This window comes from Ordospora pajunii (assembly GCF_021821965.1).
Source record: "Ordospora pajunii strain FI-F-10 chromosome Unknown Cg_11B, whole genome shotgun sequence".
Taxonomy (NCBI): Eukaryota; Fungi; Microsporidia; family Ordosporidae; genus Ordospora; species Ordospora pajunii.
Window position 1 is genome coordinate 1 of NW_026848134.1, and position 22,747 is coordinate 22,747.

General features: G+C 41.0%; 15 protein-coding genes and 2 non-coding genes across 17 annotated transcripts; 9 read left to right on the forward strand and 8 right to left on the reverse strand.

The window, feature by feature from the left end:
- Positions 1-199: 199 nt before the first annotated feature.
- On the forward strand, positions 200-1,933 carry HK407_11g16340 (VID27 protein; the record flags this gene model as incomplete). Its single annotated transcript, XM_060421589.1, has 1 exon — positions 200-1,933. One exon carries the CDS (start codon positions 200-202, stop codon positions 1,931-1,933), a length of 1,734 nt encoding a protein of 577 aa, XP_060276199.1.
- Positions 1,934-1,983: 50 nt separating this feature from the next.
- On the forward strand, positions 1,984-3,177 carry HK407_11g16350 (putative FAD binding domain-containing protein; the record flags this gene model as incomplete). The annotated part of the gene is made up of 1 exon (XM_060421590.1): positions 1,984-3,177. The coding sequence occupies one exon, from the start codon at positions 1,984-1,986 to the stop codon at positions 3,175-3,177; it is 1,194 nt and encodes a 397-aa protein (XP_060276200.1).
- Positions 3,178-3,227: 50 nt separating this feature from the next.
- HK407_11g16360 (uncharacterized protein) lies at positions 3,228-4,523 on the reverse strand (the record flags this gene model as incomplete). The annotated part of the gene is made up of 1 exon (XM_060421591.1): positions 3,228-4,523. The coding sequence occupies one exon, from the start codon at positions 4,521-4,523 to the stop codon at positions 3,228-3,230; it is 1,296 nt and encodes a 431-aa protein (XP_060276201.1).
- A 67-nt stretch (positions 4,524-4,590) lies between these two features.
- HK407_11g16370 (Cdc73 family RNA pol II accessory factor) lies at positions 4,591-5,403 on the reverse strand (the record flags this gene model as incomplete). The annotated part of the gene is made up of 1 exon (XM_060421592.1): positions 4,591-5,403. One exon carries the CDS (start codon positions 5,401-5,403, stop codon positions 4,591-4,593), a length of 813 nt encoding a protein of 270 aa, XP_060276202.1.
- A 168-nt stretch (positions 5,404-5,571) lies between these two features.
- HK407_11g16380 (putative PFU protein) lies at positions 5,572-7,242 on the reverse strand (the record flags this gene model as incomplete). The annotated part of the gene is made up of 1 exon (XM_060421593.1): positions 5,572-7,242. One exon carries the CDS (start codon positions 7,240-7,242, stop codon positions 5,572-5,574), a length of 1,671 nt encoding a protein of 556 aa, XP_060276203.1.
- A 50-nt stretch (positions 7,243-7,292) lies between these two features.
- Positions 7,293-8,795, reverse strand: HK407_11g16390 (putative SET domain-containing protein; the record flags this gene model as incomplete). Its single annotated transcript, XM_060421594.1, has 1 exon — positions 7,293-8,795. One exon carries the CDS (start codon positions 8,793-8,795, stop codon positions 7,293-7,295), a length of 1,503 nt encoding a protein of 500 aa, XP_060276204.1.
- Positions 8,796-8,968: 173 nt separating this feature from the next.
- On the forward strand, positions 8,969-9,385 carry HK407_11g16400 (uncharacterized protein; the record flags this gene model as incomplete). The annotated part of the gene is made up of 1 exon (XM_060421595.1): positions 8,969-9,385. The coding sequence occupies one exon, from the start codon at positions 8,969-8,971 to the stop codon at positions 9,383-9,385; it is 417 nt and encodes a 138-aa protein (XP_060276205.1).
- A 57-nt stretch (positions 9,386-9,442) lies between these two features.
- HK407_11g16410 (uncharacterized protein) lies at positions 9,443-10,438 on the reverse strand (the record flags this gene model as incomplete). The annotated part of the gene is made up of 1 exon (XM_060421596.1): positions 9,443-10,438. The coding sequence occupies one exon, from the start codon at positions 10,436-10,438 to the stop codon at positions 9,443-9,445; it is 996 nt and encodes a 331-aa protein (XP_060276206.1).
- A 21-nt stretch (positions 10,439-10,459) lies between these two features.
- HK407_11g16420 lies at positions 10,460-10,531 on the forward strand. The gene has a single exon. It is a non-coding gene; the product is annotated as a tRNA-Glu (tRNA).
- Positions 10,532-10,748: 217 nt separating this feature from the next.
- HK407_11g16430 (V-type ATPase) lies at positions 10,749-12,833 on the reverse strand (the record flags this gene model as incomplete). Its single annotated transcript, XM_060421597.1, has 1 exon — positions 10,749-12,833. One exon carries the CDS (start codon positions 12,831-12,833, stop codon positions 10,749-10,751), a length of 2,085 nt encoding a protein of 694 aa, XP_060276207.1.
- A 266-nt stretch (positions 12,834-13,099) lies between these two features.
- HK407_11g16440 (putative RNA helicase) lies at positions 13,100-16,060 on the forward strand (the record flags this gene model as incomplete). The annotated part of the gene is made up of 1 exon (XM_060421598.1): positions 13,100-16,060. One exon carries the CDS (start codon positions 13,100-13,102, stop codon positions 16,058-16,060), a length of 2,961 nt encoding a protein of 986 aa, XP_060276208.1.
- A 127-nt stretch (positions 16,061-16,187) lies between these two features.
- On the forward strand, positions 16,188-16,472 carry HK407_11g16450 (putative LSM domain-containing protein; the record flags this gene model as incomplete). The annotated part of the gene is made up of 1 exon (XM_060421599.1): positions 16,188-16,472. One exon carries the CDS (start codon positions 16,188-16,190, stop codon positions 16,470-16,472), a length of 285 nt encoding a protein of 94 aa, XP_060276209.1.
- Positions 16,473-16,554: 82 nt separating this feature from the next.
- On the forward strand, positions 16,555-18,696 carry HK407_11g16460 (uncharacterized protein; the record flags this gene model as incomplete). The annotated part of the gene is made up of 1 exon (XM_060421600.1): positions 16,555-18,696. The coding sequence occupies one exon, from the start codon at positions 16,555-16,557 to the stop codon at positions 18,694-18,696; it is 2,142 nt and encodes a 713-aa protein (XP_060276210.1).
- A 93-nt stretch (positions 18,697-18,789) lies between these two features.
- On the forward strand, positions 18,790-19,254 carry HK407_11g16470 (uncharacterized protein; the record flags this gene model as incomplete). The annotated part of the gene is made up of 1 exon (XM_060421601.1): positions 18,790-19,254. The coding sequence occupies one exon, from the start codon at positions 18,790-18,792 to the stop codon at positions 19,252-19,254; it is 465 nt and encodes a 154-aa protein (XP_060276211.1).
- A 233-nt stretch (positions 19,255-19,487) lies between these two features.
- On the reverse strand, positions 19,488-20,174 carry HK407_11g16480 (uncharacterized protein; the record flags this gene model as incomplete). The annotated part of the gene is made up of 1 exon (XM_060421602.1): positions 19,488-20,174. One exon carries the CDS (start codon positions 20,172-20,174, stop codon positions 19,488-19,490), a length of 687 nt encoding a protein of 228 aa, XP_060276212.1.
- Positions 20,175-20,455: 281 nt separating this feature from the next.
- Positions 20,456-21,631, reverse strand: HK407_11g16490 (AAA ATPase; the record flags this gene model as incomplete). Its single annotated transcript, XM_060421603.1, has 1 exon — positions 20,456-21,631. The coding sequence occupies one exon, from the start codon at positions 21,629-21,631 to the stop codon at positions 20,456-20,458; it is 1,176 nt and encodes a 391-aa protein (XP_060276213.1).
- A 210-nt stretch (positions 21,632-21,841) lies between these two features.
- On the forward strand, positions 21,842-21,912 carry HK407_11g16500. Its single transcript has one exon. It is a non-coding gene; the product is annotated as a tRNA-His (tRNA).
- The last annotated feature ends 835 nt before the right edge of the window (positions 21,913-22,747 follow it).

Genomic DNA, 22,747 nt, shown 5'->3' on the forward strand with positions numbered 1-22,747 from the left:
ATCATTCGGAGGAAGTTGATGGAGGAGGGAAGGATGAGAGCGAAGAGTAATAAATAAAGTGAATGGAAGTGAGTAGATGTGTATAGTAAGTGAGTAGATGTGTGAGAAGCCCAGTGCACAGATGAGCCATAATGAACAAGCTAGTTTGATGAGCATAGCATACTGAATAAGCTGTAAGTAAAAAGACAAGCATTACCCCATGGTTATTGGTAAGATAAAGAAGATGTTTTCGAGTGTCAGTAGAAAGGAGGAGATACTTGGGGACATTTATGATCAGGGTGAGATTTTGATTGACAGATGTTCAATACTGAAGATTAAGGACGAGGTGTCTTTTGAGAAGAAGGGAATATCTAAGAAGTTTAAGATTGATGAGATTGTATCACTGGAATGTGGAGAAGGATCGGTATCATTTATCCATGGCCATAGGAAGTATGTGTTTATGGGTTCTGGAGATCTTTCTAGGCTTGAGAAGGAGATAAGGCCTTTCACAAAAGAAATTGAGGAGGTTTACAAGAAGACAGCGAAATACTCGAGATATAACACAGATACAAGGATTTTTGAAGAAGTAATGGAGAAAGTGAAAGTACAAATAATCAGGGACAAGGTGTTTGTAATAAGAATAGAGACAGGCAAGGAAGTGATACATTTTGAAGAGATCAAAACAGATACACAGTACTATATGGATCAGGCCAACGGGACGTTTGTATGGTCTGTGCTTAAGGATGGAGGATTCCATACGTTTTCTCTGAGGTTTGCAAATAACGTAGATTTTTTAGAGTTTCTCAGTAAATATGTTGGGTGTTTGTACAAGAATGTGAACGAGAATAGGCAAGGAGATGCAGATGCAGAGAAGTACTTTGAGCGGATGGAGATGGAGAACTATATAGATGATGAGTCTGAAAGCACAGATGAGAAAGACGACTACGAGAGCTGTGATGACGATGAGCTTGAAAATCATTTTGGAGAAGCGGATGAGAAGAACAAGCATCTTGTTATAGGAGATGAGATGGCGTTTATTACAAGGGGAAAGTCTGTAGGAGTGTTTAGAAACACAGAAGAAGGATTGGAGTTTAAGGCAAATATTAAGGATGTGCTTGACAATGAGATAGAGAAGATGATTACGCATGGGAAGTGTAAGGAGCTGATATATTTGGATAAGAACGAAAGGGACAGGCTGCATAAGCTGGATGTGGAACGAGGGGAGGTTGTTGAGACATGGGAGATGAACAGGGAAGTGAATGATTATTTTGATTCTGAAAAGCTTGTGGATACAGGGACGCTTATTGGAGTGTCTGATTACTCGGTGTTTAGGATTGACCCAAGAACAAAAGAAAAGGTGGTTGAATCTAAGGAATACAAAGTGAAGAATGGGTTTAACTGTGGAATGGCTACCAGCAAAGGGCATGTGGTGGTTGCTTCTAGGAAGGGGGATTTGAGGCTGTATGACAAGATTGACAAGAGGGCAAAGTCGCTTCTTCCTGGGTTTGGAGATGAGATCAAGCATGTTGATGTTACAAGCAATGGGAAGTATATTATTTGTACGTGTAAGAGCTATTTGATGCTGAGTAGTGTGCCTGGTGATTATAAGACACCTGTTGGGAAGGACAAGCCGGTGCCTAAAAGGCTACAGTTGAAGCCTGAGCACTTGGCATATATGAATGAGGAGATTGACTTTACACCGGCGAAGTTCAGTACGGATGAGTCTGAGAGCAGTATAATTACAAGCACAGGGAGCTATGTGATAAAATGGAATCTAGAAGATGTGCTGAATGGAAAGCCATATTCGTATCAGCTTGCAAAGTGCAATGATTTGATAGTAGCAGACAATTTTGAATTTGGCGAGAATAGCAGTGTTATTGTTACTATGCCTGATGATGTGAGGAAGGTTAGTGTGAAGAGTCTTAAGAAGCCGGGTAGATCGATATGGAGGTGAGTACAGGAGCTACTTTGGCTAAAGAATGAAATAAAGAAGCCCTTGGTGTAATGAGTTTAGGATTTAATGCTGTAAGGTTTAAATATAATGCGAATTATAGAAGGAATGCAAATGTGAGATTCAATGAGGTGCAGGTGGAACGAGTGAATAGCGAATGTTGCGAAAGGAAGCTGATCTCTACGATTGTGAATGTGGAAGAATATCACAAGACATGTATAACAGAGGTTAGCAAGCTTGGATCAAGATGGAGAAATGTGTATAGGGTAAAGCTTGAAAAGCAATTTGATTATGTTCCTGGAGACTCAATTGGAATTATCTGCCCAAATAGTGATGCATTAGTTTGCGGAATAATGGAGATGCTTGAGATAGATGATTTTGTGTGTAAGATCACAAGAGGAGGGAATGAAGCATTTAGCTATGTGGGGAGTGTACGAGAGTTTTTCAAATACCATTTTGATTTCTCAGGACATCCTAGGCGATCTTTTATGCTTAGGCTTAGTGCAGGATGCGACACTGAGGAGAAGAAGAGGCATGTTGAGTATTTATGCTCAAATGAAGGCACGGATGATTACTTGAGGATGAGCAGCCAGTGGAACAATGTGATTGACTTTTTGAAGACGTTTAGAATCAAGCCTGGGCTAAGCGAGCTGATAGGAGAATGCGGACTTGTGAAGCCTAGGTATTTTTCATTGATAAACAGGAATGGCTGCAACTCTGAGATTCTGGTTGGGATAACAAGTAAGCAATTCGATTCGTTTGTCAGGTATGGGCATGTGTCTGATTATTTACTTAGCCTGAATGGAGTTGGAGAAGTAGAAGTGAGCTTGAGAAAGAACTTACTGTTCAGGCTGTCACCTGAAACCAAGAAGATTATTGCGATATGCACTGGAACCGGAGTGGCGCCGTTTCTATCTTTTGTCAAGAATCTTGAGCCGCATCAATCGATCTGGATTGTCTATGGATTTAGAGATGAGGAAGATAACATATATAAAGAAATAGCCAGTTATGACGAATTTGCTTGCAACAATAGAGTAAAGATAAGCAAGGCTATGTCAAGCAAAGGTATATATGTTACTGATTATCTGAACGCAAATATGAATAGCGTCAAGGAATATGTAGATAGTGAATGCACCATATATGTCTGTGGAAGAATGGATATGCAAAGGATGGTGTTTGAGATATTCAAGAGTGAAATCCCCGAAGCTATTGAAAGCAAGAGGCTTGTGTTTGACCAGTGGCATTGAGAATACAATATGCAAATGCTACATGACTTTCGAATGGATTTATTATTTCATTATGACTTTTGGCATATAATCTTGCATTTAATAGCGATACCTATGAGAATTGGGATGAGCACAATCAAGATAGAGAAAAGTAAATAGTGGCTCCATGCCTTCGAAATTATCTTTTTGCCTACAAATCCATCTAGAGATGAAAAGTAAATGCAGCCGCTGTCGAATCCAACTCCTGTGATGGGAATTCCACATACTCTTCTCATTCCATAAAATGCTGGCCCTTCAAATAGATATACAAATCCATCTCCTGTTCCGATTGTTGTATATCTTCCATCAGATGAAAAAGCAGTTATCTTCGGAATCTTGTACGACTTTTCATGGCTTCCTTGGAAATACAATACAGACTCTCGTCCTTTCAAGTAGTATGCTATCCCACCATCTCTGTACACTATCTTACCGATCTCCTTGTCATACATATACTTCCTTGAGTTAAACACAAAAGTATACTTGCCTTCCTCAAAAACAACCTTGTGTATTGCTTCTGATGTAATGAACATTCCTTCCCAGTTGCTTACTATGCAAGGCTTACCTTTGCCCTGCTTAAATGCGATTTTATTTCCATTTCTATATGGCTTGTACATGTACTGTTCTTCCAGGTCATCACTAGCAATCGATTCTGTTTTCTTTATCTTTTCTGGATCTAGCATACTATTAATTATACTCGGATCATCTATTACATTATGGAATCCATACAGCATCTTATTGCTTATTGCATATAGATCCTTGCAAAAAACACTTGAAGACACCCTTATGCATACTTTCTTGATCAAGAATATCTTCACTCCATCAAACCTCAATATGTAGAAAAACTTTTCTCCAGAGCAAGCACAATACAAGTTTGATGTGCTGCTTGCATTCATCAAATCATCATCGAGCCCTGAGCTACTAATGGCATTGCTATGAGATAATGGCATGTCCTCGCACTTAACACTCGACTCATCTCTATCTCTAGCCGGCATGATGCTTTCTTTTATGAATGTGCTCTCTTTTTCTTTTATTGAGACCGATTCAGACTCATCATTATGAATTGACGACCAACCCGTTGTTTCTTCGTCATACTCATTCCATGTAATGTCATCCTCCATCTCAATGGCTCGGTCCCTCGACTCACAATCATGCAGTGATATGTCCAGAATGATGTCTTCCGTCTCGTAGCTACATATCTTCTCAAGCGTCACACTCGACATAACCGTGATCCCATTAGCTTTCCCAAACCCCTTTTCTCCTCCTCCTCCTCCGATTACCAGCAGCTTTCCTTTGATTTTCAGGGCAAAAACCGGGAATGCATCCGTCATTTCAATGGGCTCTGCTCCTCAACAAATAATCCTTCAAAATCACAAACATGTTTAATCTGCCTTCCTCCTATTTGTTCACTACACACCCTCTTACCTTTTCTTGTATCACATCAAGATCAACTTTACTTATAGCCCCGTTGCGGACCTGAATCTCTCTAACATTGTAACTTCTTACAAACTGCCCTTCATGCTGATTACCCCTTGACAAGTAAAACGTAGGAATCGTATCAAATATCTCCGCAAGATCTCTAACGCTCCACTCGTTTATCTGCCACTTCGATCCATCAAGAATTATACACACCACCCTTCTCCAGTCCTCAGAAGTAAATCCCTTCACATCGTCTACCACCACTAAATCATATCCCATGAACTTAATCTCTATCTTATTGGCCTCACTGATCCCAACATTCATCAGGCACCTTCCATTGTCCAGAAACTCCCTGATGTTGCTCAGGTTGACCGGAGAAGACACTGACTGTGGAACAACCATATAGTAAAACCCTCCTCTCATCCCCTCCCGTCTGCAAACACTCTCCAAGTATCCATAATCATGCTGCCCAATATACCTGAATTCAGGGCCATCTATCTCGACTGAAACAGTAGCCTCTTTGAAATTCTCAATCTCCTCTATGATAATCTTCTGGTCTGTGTAGTATATCTTCCCAATTCCACGCTCTCTGCACAGACTCATGTATGTTGTGTACTTTTCAGTTCTGTTCATCAAATAAAACAGCACCTGCTCGAGAGTATATTCTTTAGTCTCGGTTCCTGTAAACTTAACTGTCTGTGCACGCAATATTTGCTTTCCTGCAACACTTACTTCCCCTAGCAGTATTTGGCATACACTAGGATCTCGGAACACCTTCTTAAGAATGTCCATCCCAAGGGCCTATTCCCAAAGTTTTTATCACTCCTCTATGCTGCACCATTTCACAATCATCGCCACAATCTTTCTATGCAAATGCCGACTAAATGCTCATTCAGACTTCAACATTTAACAAAACCATCGCTACTCTTGACATTATTATTTATTCAGCAATAAACCATGCTACTTTCTGCTCTTCATACTCCTATTCGTAAAGTAATCATCTAGCACGTTTTCTTCCACAAGACCTCTATCTCTTAGCATCAAGACTTTGCCATGCAACACTTCCAAGTTGAATGGTGGATGAACAAACAAATTGGTTACAAGCCTTACAAACGTCACCGCCTCTTTCTTATCTCTAGGCATAAGCATAAATAAAAATGACATATCAAATGCACATCCATGCACTGAAAAGTATCTGATCAAATCAAGAGCCATAAACATAGGCCCTTCTTTCATCAGACATTTGAGTTCACGCTCAAGATCCTCACTGTCCTCAGGCGAAACATTCTCAATACATCGGGCAATGCAGGGATATTCGTGCCTTGTTTCTTCTGTGATTCTATTCAGAATTGCCTTGATTCCTTCCGTGTTGATTGAGTCATGAATACGAAGCTTGCCTGCTGACACAAAGTTTTTCTTGATGAAATCAACAATCTCGTCTTTGAACTCGTCTTTGAGTCCATACTTCCTCAGAAACCGCTCTGCTACCTCATAAGTGTTCTCGTCATTGTTAAACGACAATGTGTAGTATTTGTTGTCAAGCTCCACCTGAAACGTATTTTCATAGTTATTCAACCCTTGCATGCTTCCCATAAAAACCCACTCTCCATCAACTTCCTGGTATACTTCGCCACCAACTGTCTTAAACTTCTGGCCATTCGAAACAAACTCTCTGTCTCCGCCAACAACCTTCATTCCCTCCTCTATCTCTGCCAATTTCTTTCTTGCATCCTCTGAAACCTCCTTGGAGTACATATAAATCCTTCCATCATTACACCCGACATACACTTTGCCTCTATTGCCACACACCGTCCAGCAAGAAATAACTGGAACACGAACATCCTGCAATGTCCTCAAATCCATGTCAAAAAACATCACTTTTCCATTCTCTCCACAGCACACAACCATTTCTTCTCCATCAACCGCGCACAGACTCAAACAGTATCCAAACTCATTCAACGACTGATGCTTTAACAAAACACCATCCAATGTCATCTTCAGCACTATCCCTTCGTTATCAATCGAAAAAACACATCCATCAAAAACAGCAAGGCTTCTAACACAAGATACATGATATTCAAACATACTAACCAGCACACCGTCTTCATAAATCCTCAAAATATTGTCCGCACACCCCGTAACACACATATTTTTTCTTACAAACTTTGCACTCCATACAGCTGCAGGATGCTGTATCCTCACTAAACACTCTGGATTGGCATATTTACAATGGCTTACATCCCAAACCGCCACAGTACAGTCCCAAGAGCCAGACATCAAAAGCTCGTCAAAAGCATCAAGAGTGCAGACATTCATTCCATGCCCATCAATGTATCCGACAGGCTCCATGCTTCTTTCGCCATTCATACACAAATCAAAGTTCATATTGTAAATTGCAATCTTTCCATTCTGGCATCCTGCAAACAAGCAGTCATCTCTAATAGCAATGCAATTTATGTATCCACATCCAGGAACTCCCTCAAAAATAGTGGGCTCTGCACCATCTTCACATGCATTTAGGCATACCCGTAGCCTTCCCTCTCTTCCTCCAGTAACCAACACTTCATCATTCATTAGTATAGCCTTTATATCCATAGCGCTAATCTTCTCAATTCTTTCTATTCCTAGCATTGAATCAGGGTACACATATTCAAATTAACCTATGCACAGCACATACTGCATCAATCAATTATTCCATGCTTAAGCTTGTGGCCATTGCTGTATCCATAATCAAAATACAGCTCCTGATGTATTCGTATGTCTGTAGTGGCATATAATCCAATTCTTTTGGATCCATTGACATTCATCGCAACTGCAAGTAAGTTTGCATGCTTTACAGAATGGTTGATGAATCTGGAATTGTTTCCTATTGTTTTCGAGTCAATCACATACTGTGGCTTTCCATTTTTAATGCACAAGTCAAATAGATACGAGCATCCTTTGATGTCGTAGAACACGCCCCGTCGCTCTGCCTCCCCGTCGCTTATTATTTCGCCTGTATACTCAATAACAAAACTTCCCTCGGAAATGCATTCTGCAGCAAACAGCCCGCATCCAGAAACTTTGCTTGAAGAAACATATGTTTTTGCATGTATTCCAAGCTGTATTGATTTATTGTCACACTCAGTGCATCCACACATAGGTGTGCATTCTCGCACTCCATCTGAGCATTTGCATCCATTTCGGCATCCGTCCGAGCATGAGCATCCCGTGAAAAAATTGTTGCAGCCAACGCATAGACATGCCATTTCGCAGTATGTTCTGTTGGCTGCACACACACATCCGTTCTTCTTTGAGCATTTTCCTGTGTGGCTGCATGGCGTGAAAAATACCTTTTTATCTACCTTCGTCTGGCTCCTCTTTGTCTTGGATTTGGCAATGTGCTTGAAAGACCACAAATGCATCTGTGCATTATACGTGCTGCTTATTTCGCTGCAGCTTACATACTTGCCATGCCTGATGCAAAAAATCAACGATGCAATGCATGCGTCGCCTTTAGACTGGCTATAAGCAATAAACAACTTGTTTTTTTCATATATGTTCAAAGTGCCTATTGTAGACACCCGACCAGCATAATGAGCATTCATGCTATTACAAACACCACTGTGGCACATTTTTGTAGCCATGAATGCATTCTGTGGGTCCTTTTCAAAGTCTGTAGGCTTTATGCAAATACCATCTATAATGCAGTGCCACTTGCAACCAAATATAAGGCAAACACTGCAGAATTGCATCCTCATGTACTTAAGGGAATTCACTATTGGCTGTGCATTGGCTTCGGTGGTATTCGCAACCATCCTTGCGGATTCTTGATAATCATCGCAATCCTTTCTCGCAAAGCCGATGCTTTTGTACTCTTTGAGCACCACTGCTGAAAGCAATGCACTGCAAATGTATGGAATATAATGAAGCACAGCATCATCGCCACTTTGTACATTCACATCAGAATAAGTAAAATATACGCTGGATATGCTAGGATCTATCCTTGGAATCACAATCTTGCTGGCTCGCGGGTTGAAAGTGCATGCAGATGGAGTGCTGGATAGATCCGCTTCATGGGCAAGGCTTGCACAAATAGTATTGGCATAAAAGTAATTTTCTTCGATTATGCTCTCAATGTCCAATCCGTTCTTGCTGAATGAATTGCTGCGCAAATGGCCCGCATCGGCAGTTTCACTGAGCATCTTGGATTTGTTTGTATGTTCTTCAGAGCCCATGCGAGAAAGAAGGAATCAGATCTTCGAGAAAGGATTTATTGACTCGTTTGTTGACGATGAGGTCATAAATTGGATGTTCGATCCAATACTGCACAGAGAAGTGCTTGATGGGGGATGTGATTCATACCTGAATTCACAACATGGGTTCTGATTTGAAGCCCATGCAGATATTTTCATGGCCACAACCTCCAATCACGGACATGGCCACTCCTCCGGGAATACCTTGCACATACACAAGCTTTGGAATAGAGTACAATGTAACCGATGGATTGCCTGTTTCCACTGCATTCGAGCGTTTGGAGTTTGACATGAACAAGCTTAGGATGTTGGTTGATCTGTCGTTCTGCACATTCATTGAATTGATAGCATGCCCTTTTAATGCAGATGGGCTTGTTGAGAGTATCAAATCGATTCACATCGAGATTAACCAGATGCTGAATGGATCGAAAAAAGCAGAAGCAATTGATGAGATACAGAGGATCCGGAATCAGTACATAAAGAACAGAAACATGCTTGCTGAGGATGTTAAGAGGCAGATGGCCAACTTTGAGATATAAACACATATCTGTGCTTTATGATGCTAAGATTTATTATACAACAATCAGGTAGGGCTTCTAAGCATACTTGGAAAGGTCTATAGCAGTGACTGAAGAATCATCAAACAGAATAAACATTCTATTATTTGCAATACAGAAGTCCTTTACGACACCTTTATTGAATGTGCCAATTACATTAGGAGTAGCATATGGCCCAGTGTTTTTCATGCCAAATGCAAGTATTTGCTTAGATGCAGTTATTGTAAAGAGAGTGTTGTTGTGTACTTTGAATCCTCGTAGAATTTGATCATCAAGCTTGATATCACCGACAAATGCAGTGTCTGTGCATGCATTGCCTTCATCACATGTGTACTTTGGGAGAATGGCGGAAATTATGTTTGGTGCAGAAGAAGAAAGAATCAAGCGGCCGTAGAATTTCACACATGGAATAAACGAGCCATGAATATTGCGTATTGTATGCAAAGGCGTGACGAAGTCATTACAATCACAAGATAAAGGGATTCTCCAGACTCTGATTGTGCAGTCTGTACTGGTGGATGCCAAATACTGTATGTCAGCGCTTACATCCATAGACAGTACATAGTCCTTATGCCCCATGTAGCCACCAAAAGTGCACACAAGGCGTAATTGATTTATATTCCACATTTTTATGGTTGTGTCTTCACTACAACTGAATAGATATTGGTTTCTGATGCATTTGATTGATACAATTGATGCGCCGTGGGCATCGATGTATGATGCAAACATGCCTTTTGATAGGTTCAGAAGTTTTATAATGCCTAGCTTTCCAGCAACTGCTAGGAAGAGTTGTTTTTTCAGCACAAGGAACTCGCAGCATATGAAGCTTTCGCAAGGATGCTCATCGATGATTCTTTGAACAGTATTGAATCTAGTGTTATAGGAAACAACAACTGCAGTACGGCCACCTACCAAGGAGATCACGCTATAGGAGTCATGTATGCACATAGATATGAGTTTTGCATTTGGGACCGAGAATACTGACTGCATAAGGGTACTGATAAGTGAATGATATGTGGTGCAATAAAGTGACATTCGGATCTATTGTACCATGGATCCTTACTGGTCTAGTGGTTAGGATGTCTGCCTTTCAAGCAGGAGGTAGGGGTTCGATTCCCCTGTAGGGAAGCTTTTTGCATCAATACAGTAAGCAAAATCACTAAATCAGGTGTTAGCCATGATGATCTATGCATTCTAAGTAGCATAGCATCGTGTTCATTACCAAAGTCAATCAGAACACGCTCGTCAAGACAGCCCTCTATTGTGTAACAGAGCTAATAATATATCCGTTTATTCAACTCCTCAATCCCTACAGATCGTAATAATTTACCACACTGAGATCAGCCTAATCTTCATCAGGCGTCATGCTAAACCCAAGAGGCTCAAACAGGTATCCCTTCCCACGGAAAAACTTCGAATGGAATTCAATCCAATTCAATCGCATTGCATGAAGACACGATCCAAGACCTTCCATTCCAATCAGCAAGATTATTGTTCCCACTGCGTATATTCCCGAAAGCATAAGCGGAATCACAAACCCTCCACGCCCTATTGTGAACTCGTGCAGCACCCTTGTAAGCTGAGCATGCGCCAAAGAAACCGCCCACAGCCGCAGGTACGAGGACGTGTTTGATATAAGCCCAAGGCCAAACTCAACAACATGTATAAACTGATTGATCCACAATCCTGAAATTTCATCCTTCTTCACCATTTTTTTCACAATCATGTATATAGGCTTGCCAACAAGCATCCACGGCACAGACACTAGCATTAGAGTCAACAGAAACAGCTGAACCTGTTGCTGGTGCGGATACATCTCTTCTGCAACCACAAACGGATTCGTAAACATATTTACCAAAACTCCAATTATCGATGGATAGTTGGACGTCACCAACCATTTGTAGATGATCAAAAACACCATATAGCCTGCAAAAGAAAAAAACACAATCGTCTGAGGTATCAGAACACCATATATCTCAACAGGCTCTTTCAGGTACGCTGCGTTCATAAACGATATTACCACTCCAAGGCTCATATGGAAAAACCCAATTATTATCGACATCTTCATCTTCATCGAGTTCAAAAAAACCATCTCGTTCTTTGAGTGATGCCACATATGATCTACTCCAAACGGATAGGTTCTTCCCGTATCCTTGCTTGACAAAAACAGTGGGATCGATAGAGACGCAAAGTCCGAGTAGAGAAACCCAAAGAACATTGCTCCGAGAGAAAACAAAAATATCACATACTTCCCATCCACTATCATTTTCATGGTCTCAGAAACATTCTTGAACTTCTTCGCATTTCTTATCATAAACGTAGACAAAAGCAGCAGTAGCAGGCCATGGAATACATCCCCAAACATGCATCCAAAAAGCATCGGGAACGTAAACAACGTGAAAACCGCTGGATTCACCTCACCATATGAAGGAACCGCATATGTATTGGTCAATGCCTGGAACGATTCTGTAAAATCATTCGTCTTGAAGTACGTCGGAGGCATCTCTACACTCTCATTAACCTCAAAAGCAAACAGATTCGTTCCTTCTCCCTTAAACTCACCAATCTTCTTAAGCCTTCCGATTGTGTCTGACGGAATCCATGCTTCACCAATCAGGCAGTCTCTGTCAAAATCAAAATTGAGCTTGTTAAGCGTCTGGTATATTTTCATTTCCTTGTTCATATAATACCTCCATGTATTTGCAAGCTGCTTTATCTTTTCCTGCTCATTCATGATCGCCTCTTCGTTATGGCTTTCAATTTGCTGCATTTGACTTATCACTGCACTTAGTTCTAGTAGTCCCTTCTTGCACTCCCTGAACTTCTTATGGTCCAATATTCTCCCTCCCAGCGAAGAAAAAATATCCTTAACCTTGTCAAGCGCCTCTGCTCCATGTGCAAATACAATAAACACACTCTTGCACTCCCCATCCACATCCTTGGTTCTTATTACCAAGTTCCTTCTAAGTGCCTGATGCAAAACCTTCCTTATTAGGAACTTCTTGCTCCTTTCAACTATCCCCGTTATAAAATCAAGCTGAATCAGATGGGTCTCCTCAGTGACAGTCCCAACAAAGCTCTCTGTCTCCTCTAGCATGTACAAATCCTCCCTGAGCCTTGTATTGTTTGTGCTTGTTTCCCTCTTCATTGTCTTGAGCTGGATCAGCCTTGAGAAAAATTTGTTGATTTGCTGTTCAACCTGATCCACATCGCTGTGCTTGATGCTTTCGTCTATGTCTGGAATGTCTGCTGTTAGGTACCTCAGTCTTGAAACTAGTTTTTCCATGTGATTGATTTCACGGATGTATAGCAATTTTTCAGCCTTCAGATCGGCATTCAAGTCCTTGAAGTGTAGCAGTTCATTTTTGCCAAGCTCCGTTATTGCCTGCTTTGCCGTGTCTTTACTAAAGTAGATCGATACCAACTTCATTTCTTCGCTCCTCAACATGAATATATTTGTTTTTGATTGTCTTGGCGATAAGCAGGGATCGCTTTTGTTTACTTTGTTTCAGGCGCGGGCATTTGTTAAGGGACTTCGAATTGGCATGCCAAGATTTCCCCTGCTATCAAAAGGAGGCGCCCTAATCCGAGCAAACCATATGCAAGTGTATGTCTATATGCTCAATAGAAGGCATTGTATTGAGTAGGCTCTATTGATCGTTGTACACATGCAATTGGAGCACCCTTGCTATCCAAATGAGGAAAGAGCCTTCGGTGGGATGGAAAGACACCAGGCAGAGCAGCAGGCAAGGCGCAGCACTAAATAGAATTGAAAGGCAGAATGTTTCGAACATAGCCTTTTGGAATGCGGAGTACAGAAATCCTTTGCATTCAGAAAACAGCAGCGATGAAACAGACATGGATATGTTTTTTACATCTACCGAGCACACAGATGTTGCCATTGAGGTGGATTCGCAGGTGCACTCAAAGTTTGTGGTGAAAAAAATTGAAAGAAGCAGCACTTCTGTTGTTCTGATAGGAGATACGATTGAGTGCCATGTATCTGGTGAATGGTGTGATGTTGATTACAGGATCAACATGAAAGTCACAGTGATGAGATGCATGTGCTGCAATCATGAAGAAGATGCGTCTAGCATTGACTTTATTGGCGAGGATTTTGATTCAGACAGAGATGAAGAATGCTCTGCAAATAAGAGTGCCAACGAAAGAGATAGCATGTGCATAAGTGAAAATGGCGTTAATCAGAATACATGTGTATGCTCGCATGCAATTGCAACGAATTATCTTGATACAGAGCCAACGAAGCAGAAGGTGTATGTGAATGACGATGAAAACTATCTTCTAATCGAAGACGATCCGGTTTCTATTACAACGTTGTGCGAATTGCTCAACTGCAGAAATAAACATTACCTGAACAGCAAGGTTGCATCTGTAAGATTCAACCACATTGACCTCACGATACTGATAGGGGTAATAGCACACTCAGTTCTGCAGAATGCATTGATTTGCAAAAACTTTAGATCAGACTTTCTGATAATGCAAGCAAAGAAGGCGGTTTCTGAGAATGTAATATTGATGCACAGGTGTGGAGTGCATGAAAAGTATGTGCTTAACGAAATACTGAAGCTTATACGGAATATACAGCACTTTCAAGACTACAAGTTTGATGTTGTGGAAACGGAAAAGAAGCTTATGTCACTGCTGTTCAGCATAAAAGGGAATGCGGATGCGATTGGGCGGGATGCCGTTCTGGAGATAAAGACATCGAAAACTTTGAGGGCAGAGAACCGTGCACAAGTGATACTGTATTCGCTAATGTTACGAGAGAAGACAGGAAATGACTTTGCGCCTTATATTTACTACATTCCGTCTAAAGAGCTAGTGACTGTGAAGATCAGGCATTGCGAAGTAAGAAGTTTGCTCAGTATGAGAAACAGGATTTCGTTGCAGCATGGCTTGCAGAAGTGTGCTTGCAATGATGAAGAATGCAGGATTATTGGTGAGATAAACGCTCTAGATGATTTGCATTTTTTGAAAAGACAGTTGAATGCAATTGATGAGGAAGAGACAAAAAGCATTGGTGCAATGATCCCAATATCACTGAAGTACCAAAGTGGAAGCATTTTAGGGCTGCAAATTGAAGAAGGCTTTGCAATTCCAAGAAGCATACACCTGAGCATGTTTAACAAGGACATGGTTAGGATTTCAAGAGGAGTTGTGGAAGGGATGATTGAGGGTAACAGCATGCTTGTTAGGCTGAGTGATTGCATTCAACTAAGCAGGGAGAAGATGTATGTGTCGTTTGGAGATACAAATGTGTCTTTTAAGTTTATGAGGTTTTCTCTTATTCATGTTGCATATCCACGGTATTGCACATCTGAAGTGTTCAATGGGTTTTGCCTTCCTATGGAGAAATCTGTGTTGGATGTGAATGCAAGCAGTAAGACGGCGAATGAAGTCAATGGTAAACCGAATGGGAGCTTTGGTAAAACCTATAGCGAGGATGCGTCTGAGGAGTTTGATAATCTTGCATTCTATTCGGAAAATGATACAAGACTAAACGAAGAGATTGGCATAGAGGTAGATAAGCAAAGCACAGGCTGTATTAGTGCAGCCATGACTTCGTCTGCACACGCTCAAGCAAGCATGAATGAACGAGCCCAGATAAACTGCAATCGAGGGGTGTATTTTGCAAGCAGCCAGACCGATACTGAGAAGATATGCATACCTGAGCAATACAAGCATGAGTTTCTAAGGCTTAATGACGATCAACGCTCTGCACTATTTCTTTCTTTGAATTGTAAAAGCTATAGGATTATACATGGGATGCCAGGAACAGGTAAAAGCATGCTGATAACGTTGCTAATCAAAATACTTGTGCATTTTAAGAAGAGAGTTCTTCTTGTATGCTATACAAACCTTGCTCTGAAAAACATTGCAGAAAAACTAAAGGGAGTCAATGTATACATGGCAGGTAAGGAGGGCATGCGGTTTGAAAAAACAGATGATGCTAAGGTGTTTTTTGATAGCATAGAGCTTGTATGCGGAACGTGTTTTTCATTTTCTGACCCGGTTTATGTATGCAGAGAGTTTGACTTCTGTGTGATTGATGAAGGTTCGCAAATGCATTTGCTTCTGGCATTGATTCCTGTAAGCATATCTGAAAGATTTGTGATAGTTGGCGACCATTTACAGCTGAAGCCTCTATCCAAGAGCTCCAAGGAGCTTAGCCTGTCTCTTTTTGAGTACTTGCTTGGTGATGAATACTCAAAGCTGAGAATTCAGTACAGAATGGGTAAAGAGATCATGAGGCTGTCAAACACGCTGTTCTATGGGAATGAGCTGTGTGGAGGAGATCAGCCTTCGAAGGTAGAGTTTCTTAACACGGAGTATGTGGATATCATAGTGCTAATTTCGTCGCTTTCTAAATGCACGATTCTTTGCTACTTCAATGCGCAAGCCGATATGATAAGAAAGCATACATCGTGTGCTGTTGAGACAGTGGATAGGTTCCAGGGAAGCGAAGATGACAAGGTTGTTGTTGTTTTTGATCCTGTGTCTAGCTGTGAGGTGATGGAAAGCAGCGAACGGCTGAATGTTGCGCTTACAAGAGCAAAGAGGCATCTGATTCTTGTAGGAAATAGAAGCAAAATGGCAGAAGTGGAGATACTCAAAAGATTACTCGATGTTCTATGAAATGCTGATTGCAGAGCGTGGCCTGAGGTTACAGAATATCGGGATGGTGTTGTAGTGTATGATTGATTGAACGATCATGGGCTGAATTGTTTGTGTTATGAGGTGTGAAAATAACCCATAGAGACGAATGCTTTTTTATGAATTTCTGCAGTCGAATATCCGGAATCGTATTATAGTGGTGTTGAAGAACGGAGTGAGCATATCTGGCGAGCTTAGCAATGTTGATCCGTATATGAACTTGAGTCTTCAAGAGGTAAATGCTGCTGGGGAGTGTCCTGGGCTGAGTGGAGTTCATACGTGTTCGATCCGGGGATCATCGGTCAAGTATGTGATGATGAAAAAGAACGACAAACTGCTGGAAGCGTTGAATAGCGGAAGCAGGCTTAGGATGCTTTTTGATAAGTGTTGCTAGTGGTGCCTTAGCAGTTGAAAATAAAGACGATGTGAATGATACTGATTTATTTTTGAGTTTATGCCCTGTGCCTGCTTGAAGGATGAGTGGGATTTTAGTATGGGAGGAGGAGATTGCGATTATGAAGGCATTTACAGAGGGATGCTTGAGTAAGAGAGAAAGCCTGCCTATTTATGAGATTGTTTCCCAATATTCCAAGCATGCAGCATGCGAGGGAAGATCCAAGGCATGCCTGAAGATGGTTGTGAAGGCAATCAGATGTTTTATAGACAAGAGGGCAAGGAAGCTATATGATGCCAGTAGTGAAGAGGTTTCGTTAGAGCTTTGTAGAATTGACCAGCACTTGAAGGAAACAGAGAAGCTATTTGAGAGAGTGTTTTGGCCTGTAGTGGTGAACCGAAATATGTTTTTCAGCAGGATGTTCCGAAGACAGTTTAATCGGTTTGCAAAAAAAATGAGCGAGAGGATTGCAGAGTTTTTGATGCTGTGCATTGGAGACGGAACAATTGGCAATATTGATGAAAGGCATGATGCAGAAGCGAGTTTAAGCATCAAGAAGCAAAAGCTTAGCACCGGAGATATTGGAAAGTCCGGACTGCATAATTATGAGTGGTGTTGGCATCATAAGGACGGCAAGGAAGAGATTCATGAATCAAGCAAGAAGATGCAGAAGGTGATGGATGTTTTGAAGGGCAGAGGATGTTTTAAGATGTTTACAGAAAGTATTGTTAGGCATGTGTCTGGTAGATATAAGAGAATAGTAGAAGAGAAAAGAATGAAACTGTCTGAAGTGAGGGGATTTATTGATAGTCAAAGAGAAAGCAAGTATATCGCGGAGTGTTTCTATGAAGTTGAATCTGGATTGGTGAAGGGCCTGATATCAAAGATGCCTGATTGCGAGATATTCAGTATACTTGATGAGGAAAACGAGATGAGCTATTGTGTAGATTTTTTTGTTGTATCTGAAGAAGAGGCGAGATTTGTTGAGGTAGTGAACAAGTATTGTAACGAGAAGATGAATGGAGTCGGTGCTGATGATTTTGTGGGCTGCTATTATTGGATATGCACTAAACTTAAGATTATTGAGAATTACCGAGGCAGTAACGAAAGCATTATTGAGGGAATTAAGAGTTGCAAAAGAATGCTTGTTAACCGTGATTCTAACAATACTGCTAACGGAATATGCAGATGGACAGATTGGATACTGAAACAAGTGTCGTTTGAATGTGAGAATGTGAGTGAATGTTTTGGATGGATGTTTCCTGAATGCAAGCAAGCATGGAGGATAAATATGGAGGATGCTATTAGCAGTGTGTGTGTTCCTGGCGATGCCGAGCAAGGAAAGATTGTACTTGAGTGTATATTGATGGATGTTTTCCGGGAGATTGGAGAGGTGTTTCGATTTTGTGAAGACAAGAAAGGCCTCGAGTGTTCATTGCGCAAATACCTTGGGGAGAGGCTCTTATCTGGAGCAGATGTGTATGTAAATGAGGAGTTGATGCTTATTGATGCAATTGGAGTTTGTGCAGGAAATGTGTATGCAGATAAGATGAAGTGCATGCTGAAAGATTTTTGTGGGATCGAGAAGTTTTATCAGAATGATATTTTACTTCTGCGTGCATGCAAATGGCCTGAGTATGAAAGCTTTGATTTGGATATATATGAAGCGAATGAAGTTAAGGAGAAGTATATGCTGGAGGTGGTGAAGAGCGCAAAGAAAAGAATACACTGGAACGACCTGCTGTCTTCATGCGATGTTGAGATTCTTGGAGTGAGTGCCAGAATTTCTTTAGTGCAATACATGATCATCAAGTTGATAGCGGATAATAGCAAACGACTTAATGGACTTGAAATCTCTAAATTGTGGAAGAGCCATATGGAGCGACTGGTAGAGATAGGGCTTGTGAGTGTTGATGGGCTGAGCTATGGATTGAATTTTGATTGGAAGTGTAAGCTTGATTTTGTTTCTCTTGTTCCTGAAGGATGCCTGCTGAAGGGATTTGTAGAATCTCCAAAGATTATTGAAATGCCTGATTCGCTTAACGACATTGCGGACTGTAGAATAATGAAGGAGATGAAGGCCAGAAAAGAGGCAGAAAGGGAAAAACTTATAGAATTAATTGGGCAGGAAATACCGAACAGTCTGGTTGATGAACGAATTGCAAGCTTGGCCAACAGAGAATTTTTAAGCATCGATGGAGATATATTAAAGTATGTACCATGAAGCATAAGCCGTGTAAGCATCAATGGTTGGCTGAGCCAAAATAAAGTGTTTGTTTGTTATTTTTTGCTGATATTGAATTTTTATTTTGAGGGCATGGACCATGATGAGCAGGTTAGAATGATAACTGAGGAGGCAAAGTGTTCGTACAATGTTGCGAAAAGTGCATATGCGGAGGCAAATGGAGACATTGAGCGGGCAGTGTCCATCGCAAAGAAGAAGGGGAATGTTGTGTATTCAGGAGGAAGCAGTGGGCTTTATGTTGAGGAAAAGCCATCGGGGAAGTCAATAACACAATATAAAAATGGTGTTTTGGTGAATAACAAGTTCTACGACTTTTCAATTGATGATAATATCAGGCTCAAGCAAATGCTTACCGAAGGGGCATTTGACGCATCCTTGCTGAATGCTCAGGGAGATACAGCCGAGGTTATTTATCAGGAAAGACTAAATGAAGAGTATTGTGAGCCACGCAAGGAGGCATCTGCTGTTGGGACAGAACGCAAGCCTGGATCTTCGTTTGTTGGTGAAGGTAGAAGATTAGGAAGCTCAAAAAAATAAAACATGTGAATGATATGCTTGTGTGTTATTTTCAACATTCACACTCTCTGGTGTTTGCATTTGCCTCAGAAGCTTTGAATGCAGTAAAACAGGTTCAAAAAGATTGCATTTATTGATTTTCGATTTGAAAACTGTGTATGGCATTTTGTATTAACGTGCAAGTTCTGCAGATAAATTACTTTATTGCAACAATGCATTCTATATTGCGCCACTGTATTCAGCAGTTGTTATGTTTACATGGAGATATTTTCAGGATTGTATAGTGAAAAGGGGATTTTTATGCATGCATTTCTAAGCTCTGTAACATTTTTGGCATCGAATGGGAACGAAAGTAACTCAAAAGTCTCGCATGGAAACGGTAAGCTGGCATATACCATCTCAATCTCCTTATACCCTGTTTTCTCATGGAGTAGAATTCGATCCATCATCTGTACCGATGATATCCAAAGACTGTTGATGCATGGCACAAGCCACTTGTTATTATGAAACGTGTAGGCTTCATTAGACTCTCTATTAATGTCGGCATCCAAATCTATACGTGCATTGGCCACTTCTATAATGTCTTTTTCTTGAAGAATAGTGAGAATGCCATATATCCTAAGATATAAACTTGGAAAGTAGAAAGTGTAGCCTAATGCCTGAAGCATCTCATCTTCATAGCCAAATATCCTTTCTTTATTTGAATTGGGCAGTTTTCTAATCAAGGCATTCAGATCTCCATGGATTTCTTCGCATTTTGCAGCAAGTATAATGATTGCATATAAAATGTTGATCATTTCCTCATCCTTCGGTACAATCTTGTCGATTACTCTGTCGAATATCTGAATAGCCGTGCTTCTTACAGTAAGAGGCAAGCCTGTAGCAATACATGCATTCACAATATCTACTCTATGCTTCATTCTTTTTTCATTGCTACTCATCCTAGGGCTGCTTGATGATTGTTATATTGTGATCCAATTGCGATGAAATCTGTTTGCATCAATTTCTGTTCCAATCCCCGGCCGCTAACAGCGATCCACTCTGTATGTCGTTGGCACCAAATATGATACCAAAGCATGCAAAACAACAAATTGTTGGATAAAGTCGCCAAAAACAAGCAATCAGAGGACATTACAGCATTTATTTGTCCAATCAACACATTCATCTAAACAACATACAAACACAACTTATTATCAAACAGTTCTTATTCAACAACTCGTGTTTATTTCAATAACTTTCTCAGATCAGAATTCGCATCTCCTGCTTTTTTCAGAACCTTATGAACAGCCATTTCAAAGTCCTCTTGCGTCACATGGACCCTTCTTTCCCTTAATGCATACATTCCTGCTTCAGTACAAACTGCTTTAACTTCCGCTCCAGACGTCCCGGCCATCTTGTTTGCTATGGACTCGAGGTTAATTCCCTTTGTAAGATTCATCTTTCTTGAGTGGATCTTCAATATCTCAATCCGTGCAGATTCCTTGGGCTGTGGGAATTCAATCTTTCTATCAATCCTCCCTGTTCTTAGCAGTGCTGGATCCAAAATGTCAATCCTATTCGTTGCCATTATGACCTTGATGTTTTTGTGTGACTCAAACCCATCAAGCTGATTTAGCAACTCCAGCATCGTTCTTTGCACTTCGCTGTCTCCGCTTGCCTTTCCATCCATCCTTGCACATCCAATTGAATCTATTTCATCCATAAAAATAATTGACGGCGCATGCTCCCTGGCCATGACAAAAAGTTCTCTTACAAGTCTCGACCCTTCTCCAATATACTTCTGAACCAGCTCAGACCCAGAAACCCTTATGAATTTGCATTGCGTGTGGTGTGCTACTGCTCTTGCAAGCAGTGTCTTTCCTGTTCCAGGAGGCCCATAGAGCAGCACGCCCTTTGGCTGTGCAATTCCAAGATTCTCAAAAAGCTCAGGATGCTTTATTGGAAGTTCAATTACCTCGCGGATCTCCTTGATCTGCTCATCAAGCCCGCCAATCATCTGGTATGTTGAATCAGGAACCTTCTCGACCATCATAAGCGAAACAAGAGGATCCACTTTTGTCGGAAGAATCCTGTGAACATCATAGGAGTCACTTCGCAATGCAACTCTTACTCCAGGTTTAAGGTCATCATAGTTCACTGAGGATTCAACCTTCACCAAATATTTGCCATCGGGGTTTGTTTTGACAAGAACCTGCATTTTGCCCATCTTCTCTACGATCACTCCAACATTTGAGCTTGGCTCCTGAACAATTGAAATCTCCTCTCTGAGAAGCCTTACGCGCCGGTTAAGCTCTGCACGTTTTTGCTCAAGAACTTGCACTACTTTCATTTTCTTTGCCACAAGAACCTCGAGATGGTCTATCTTGTTCATGTAGAAGTTCTTACAGTATCCTCCCATTGATAAAGGGCATCTGCGTTTGCATTTTGATGCAACAAATAAATTGATTTGATGAACTAGCACGGACCCTTACATGCATATCAATAAACACACCATGACAATACACATAGACTGGCAATGCTTGTTACAATTGTCAAGAATAGTCAAACAAACAGCGATGTAAGCATGACACTTCCATCACGATCTTAAATCTATGCAGTATAAATTGCGGCTGAATTAGCTTAGTGGTAGAGCATAGCGTTGTGGCCGCTACGTCACGGGTTCGATTCCCGTATTCGGCACACCTTTTGCTGCTCATCATCTGCACGCTTACATCTTTGCATGTGCCATGCCTCACCAACTGTACTGCCAAAACACCAATCGTGCAAAACTATGATTGCATCATTTTGCCTTCTTTTAGTCTCCCAATACTCACATACATTCATCAAATCATATTCTATTTCGTCGCCACATAGATCATTTGCCACAAGCCTGCTAAACATTTGCGGTGTCACAAGCGGCACCAGATTGCACATCTTCATAAACAAAGTCTGTCTTGGCTGTGCTTCGGGCTTCTTTTTTCGGATTCTTGGACGATTGCTCAACCTTTTGTATCCAAAATACTTCAATGGCAAAACCTTGGCACTGTATTTCCACCTGCAAAGTGGATCATGATTATCGCAATACGACACTTTGTTGTTCATATCAAAGTAACACTTTTCAAGCGCACATGTAGCATGATACTTCCGACTACACATAAAATACGCACATCCAATCACTGTTCCATGTGCATTTGTACAGAATACACATCTTTCTTTCCTGACATAATCATCAACATCAATCGGCTCCTTTGCTGCTGGATGTGCAAACGAAAGCGTCTTGTTGAATTCTACACATAGCACATGCCCCCATTTGTTATCAGATGTCTGCTTCAAACACCCGTCTAATGATGGGCAAAACATGCATTTAGCCATCTGCCTGTAGTATATGCAGCTTCTACATATCCAGAAGTCGTTAATTTCTTGAACTCCATAGCAGTCCTGATGCATAGATACATTGCACCCTTGGCATACAACTATTGCACCGTCTTCCTCCCCACTGTGTGTGCATATACTACAACAATCAGCAGGCTCAATA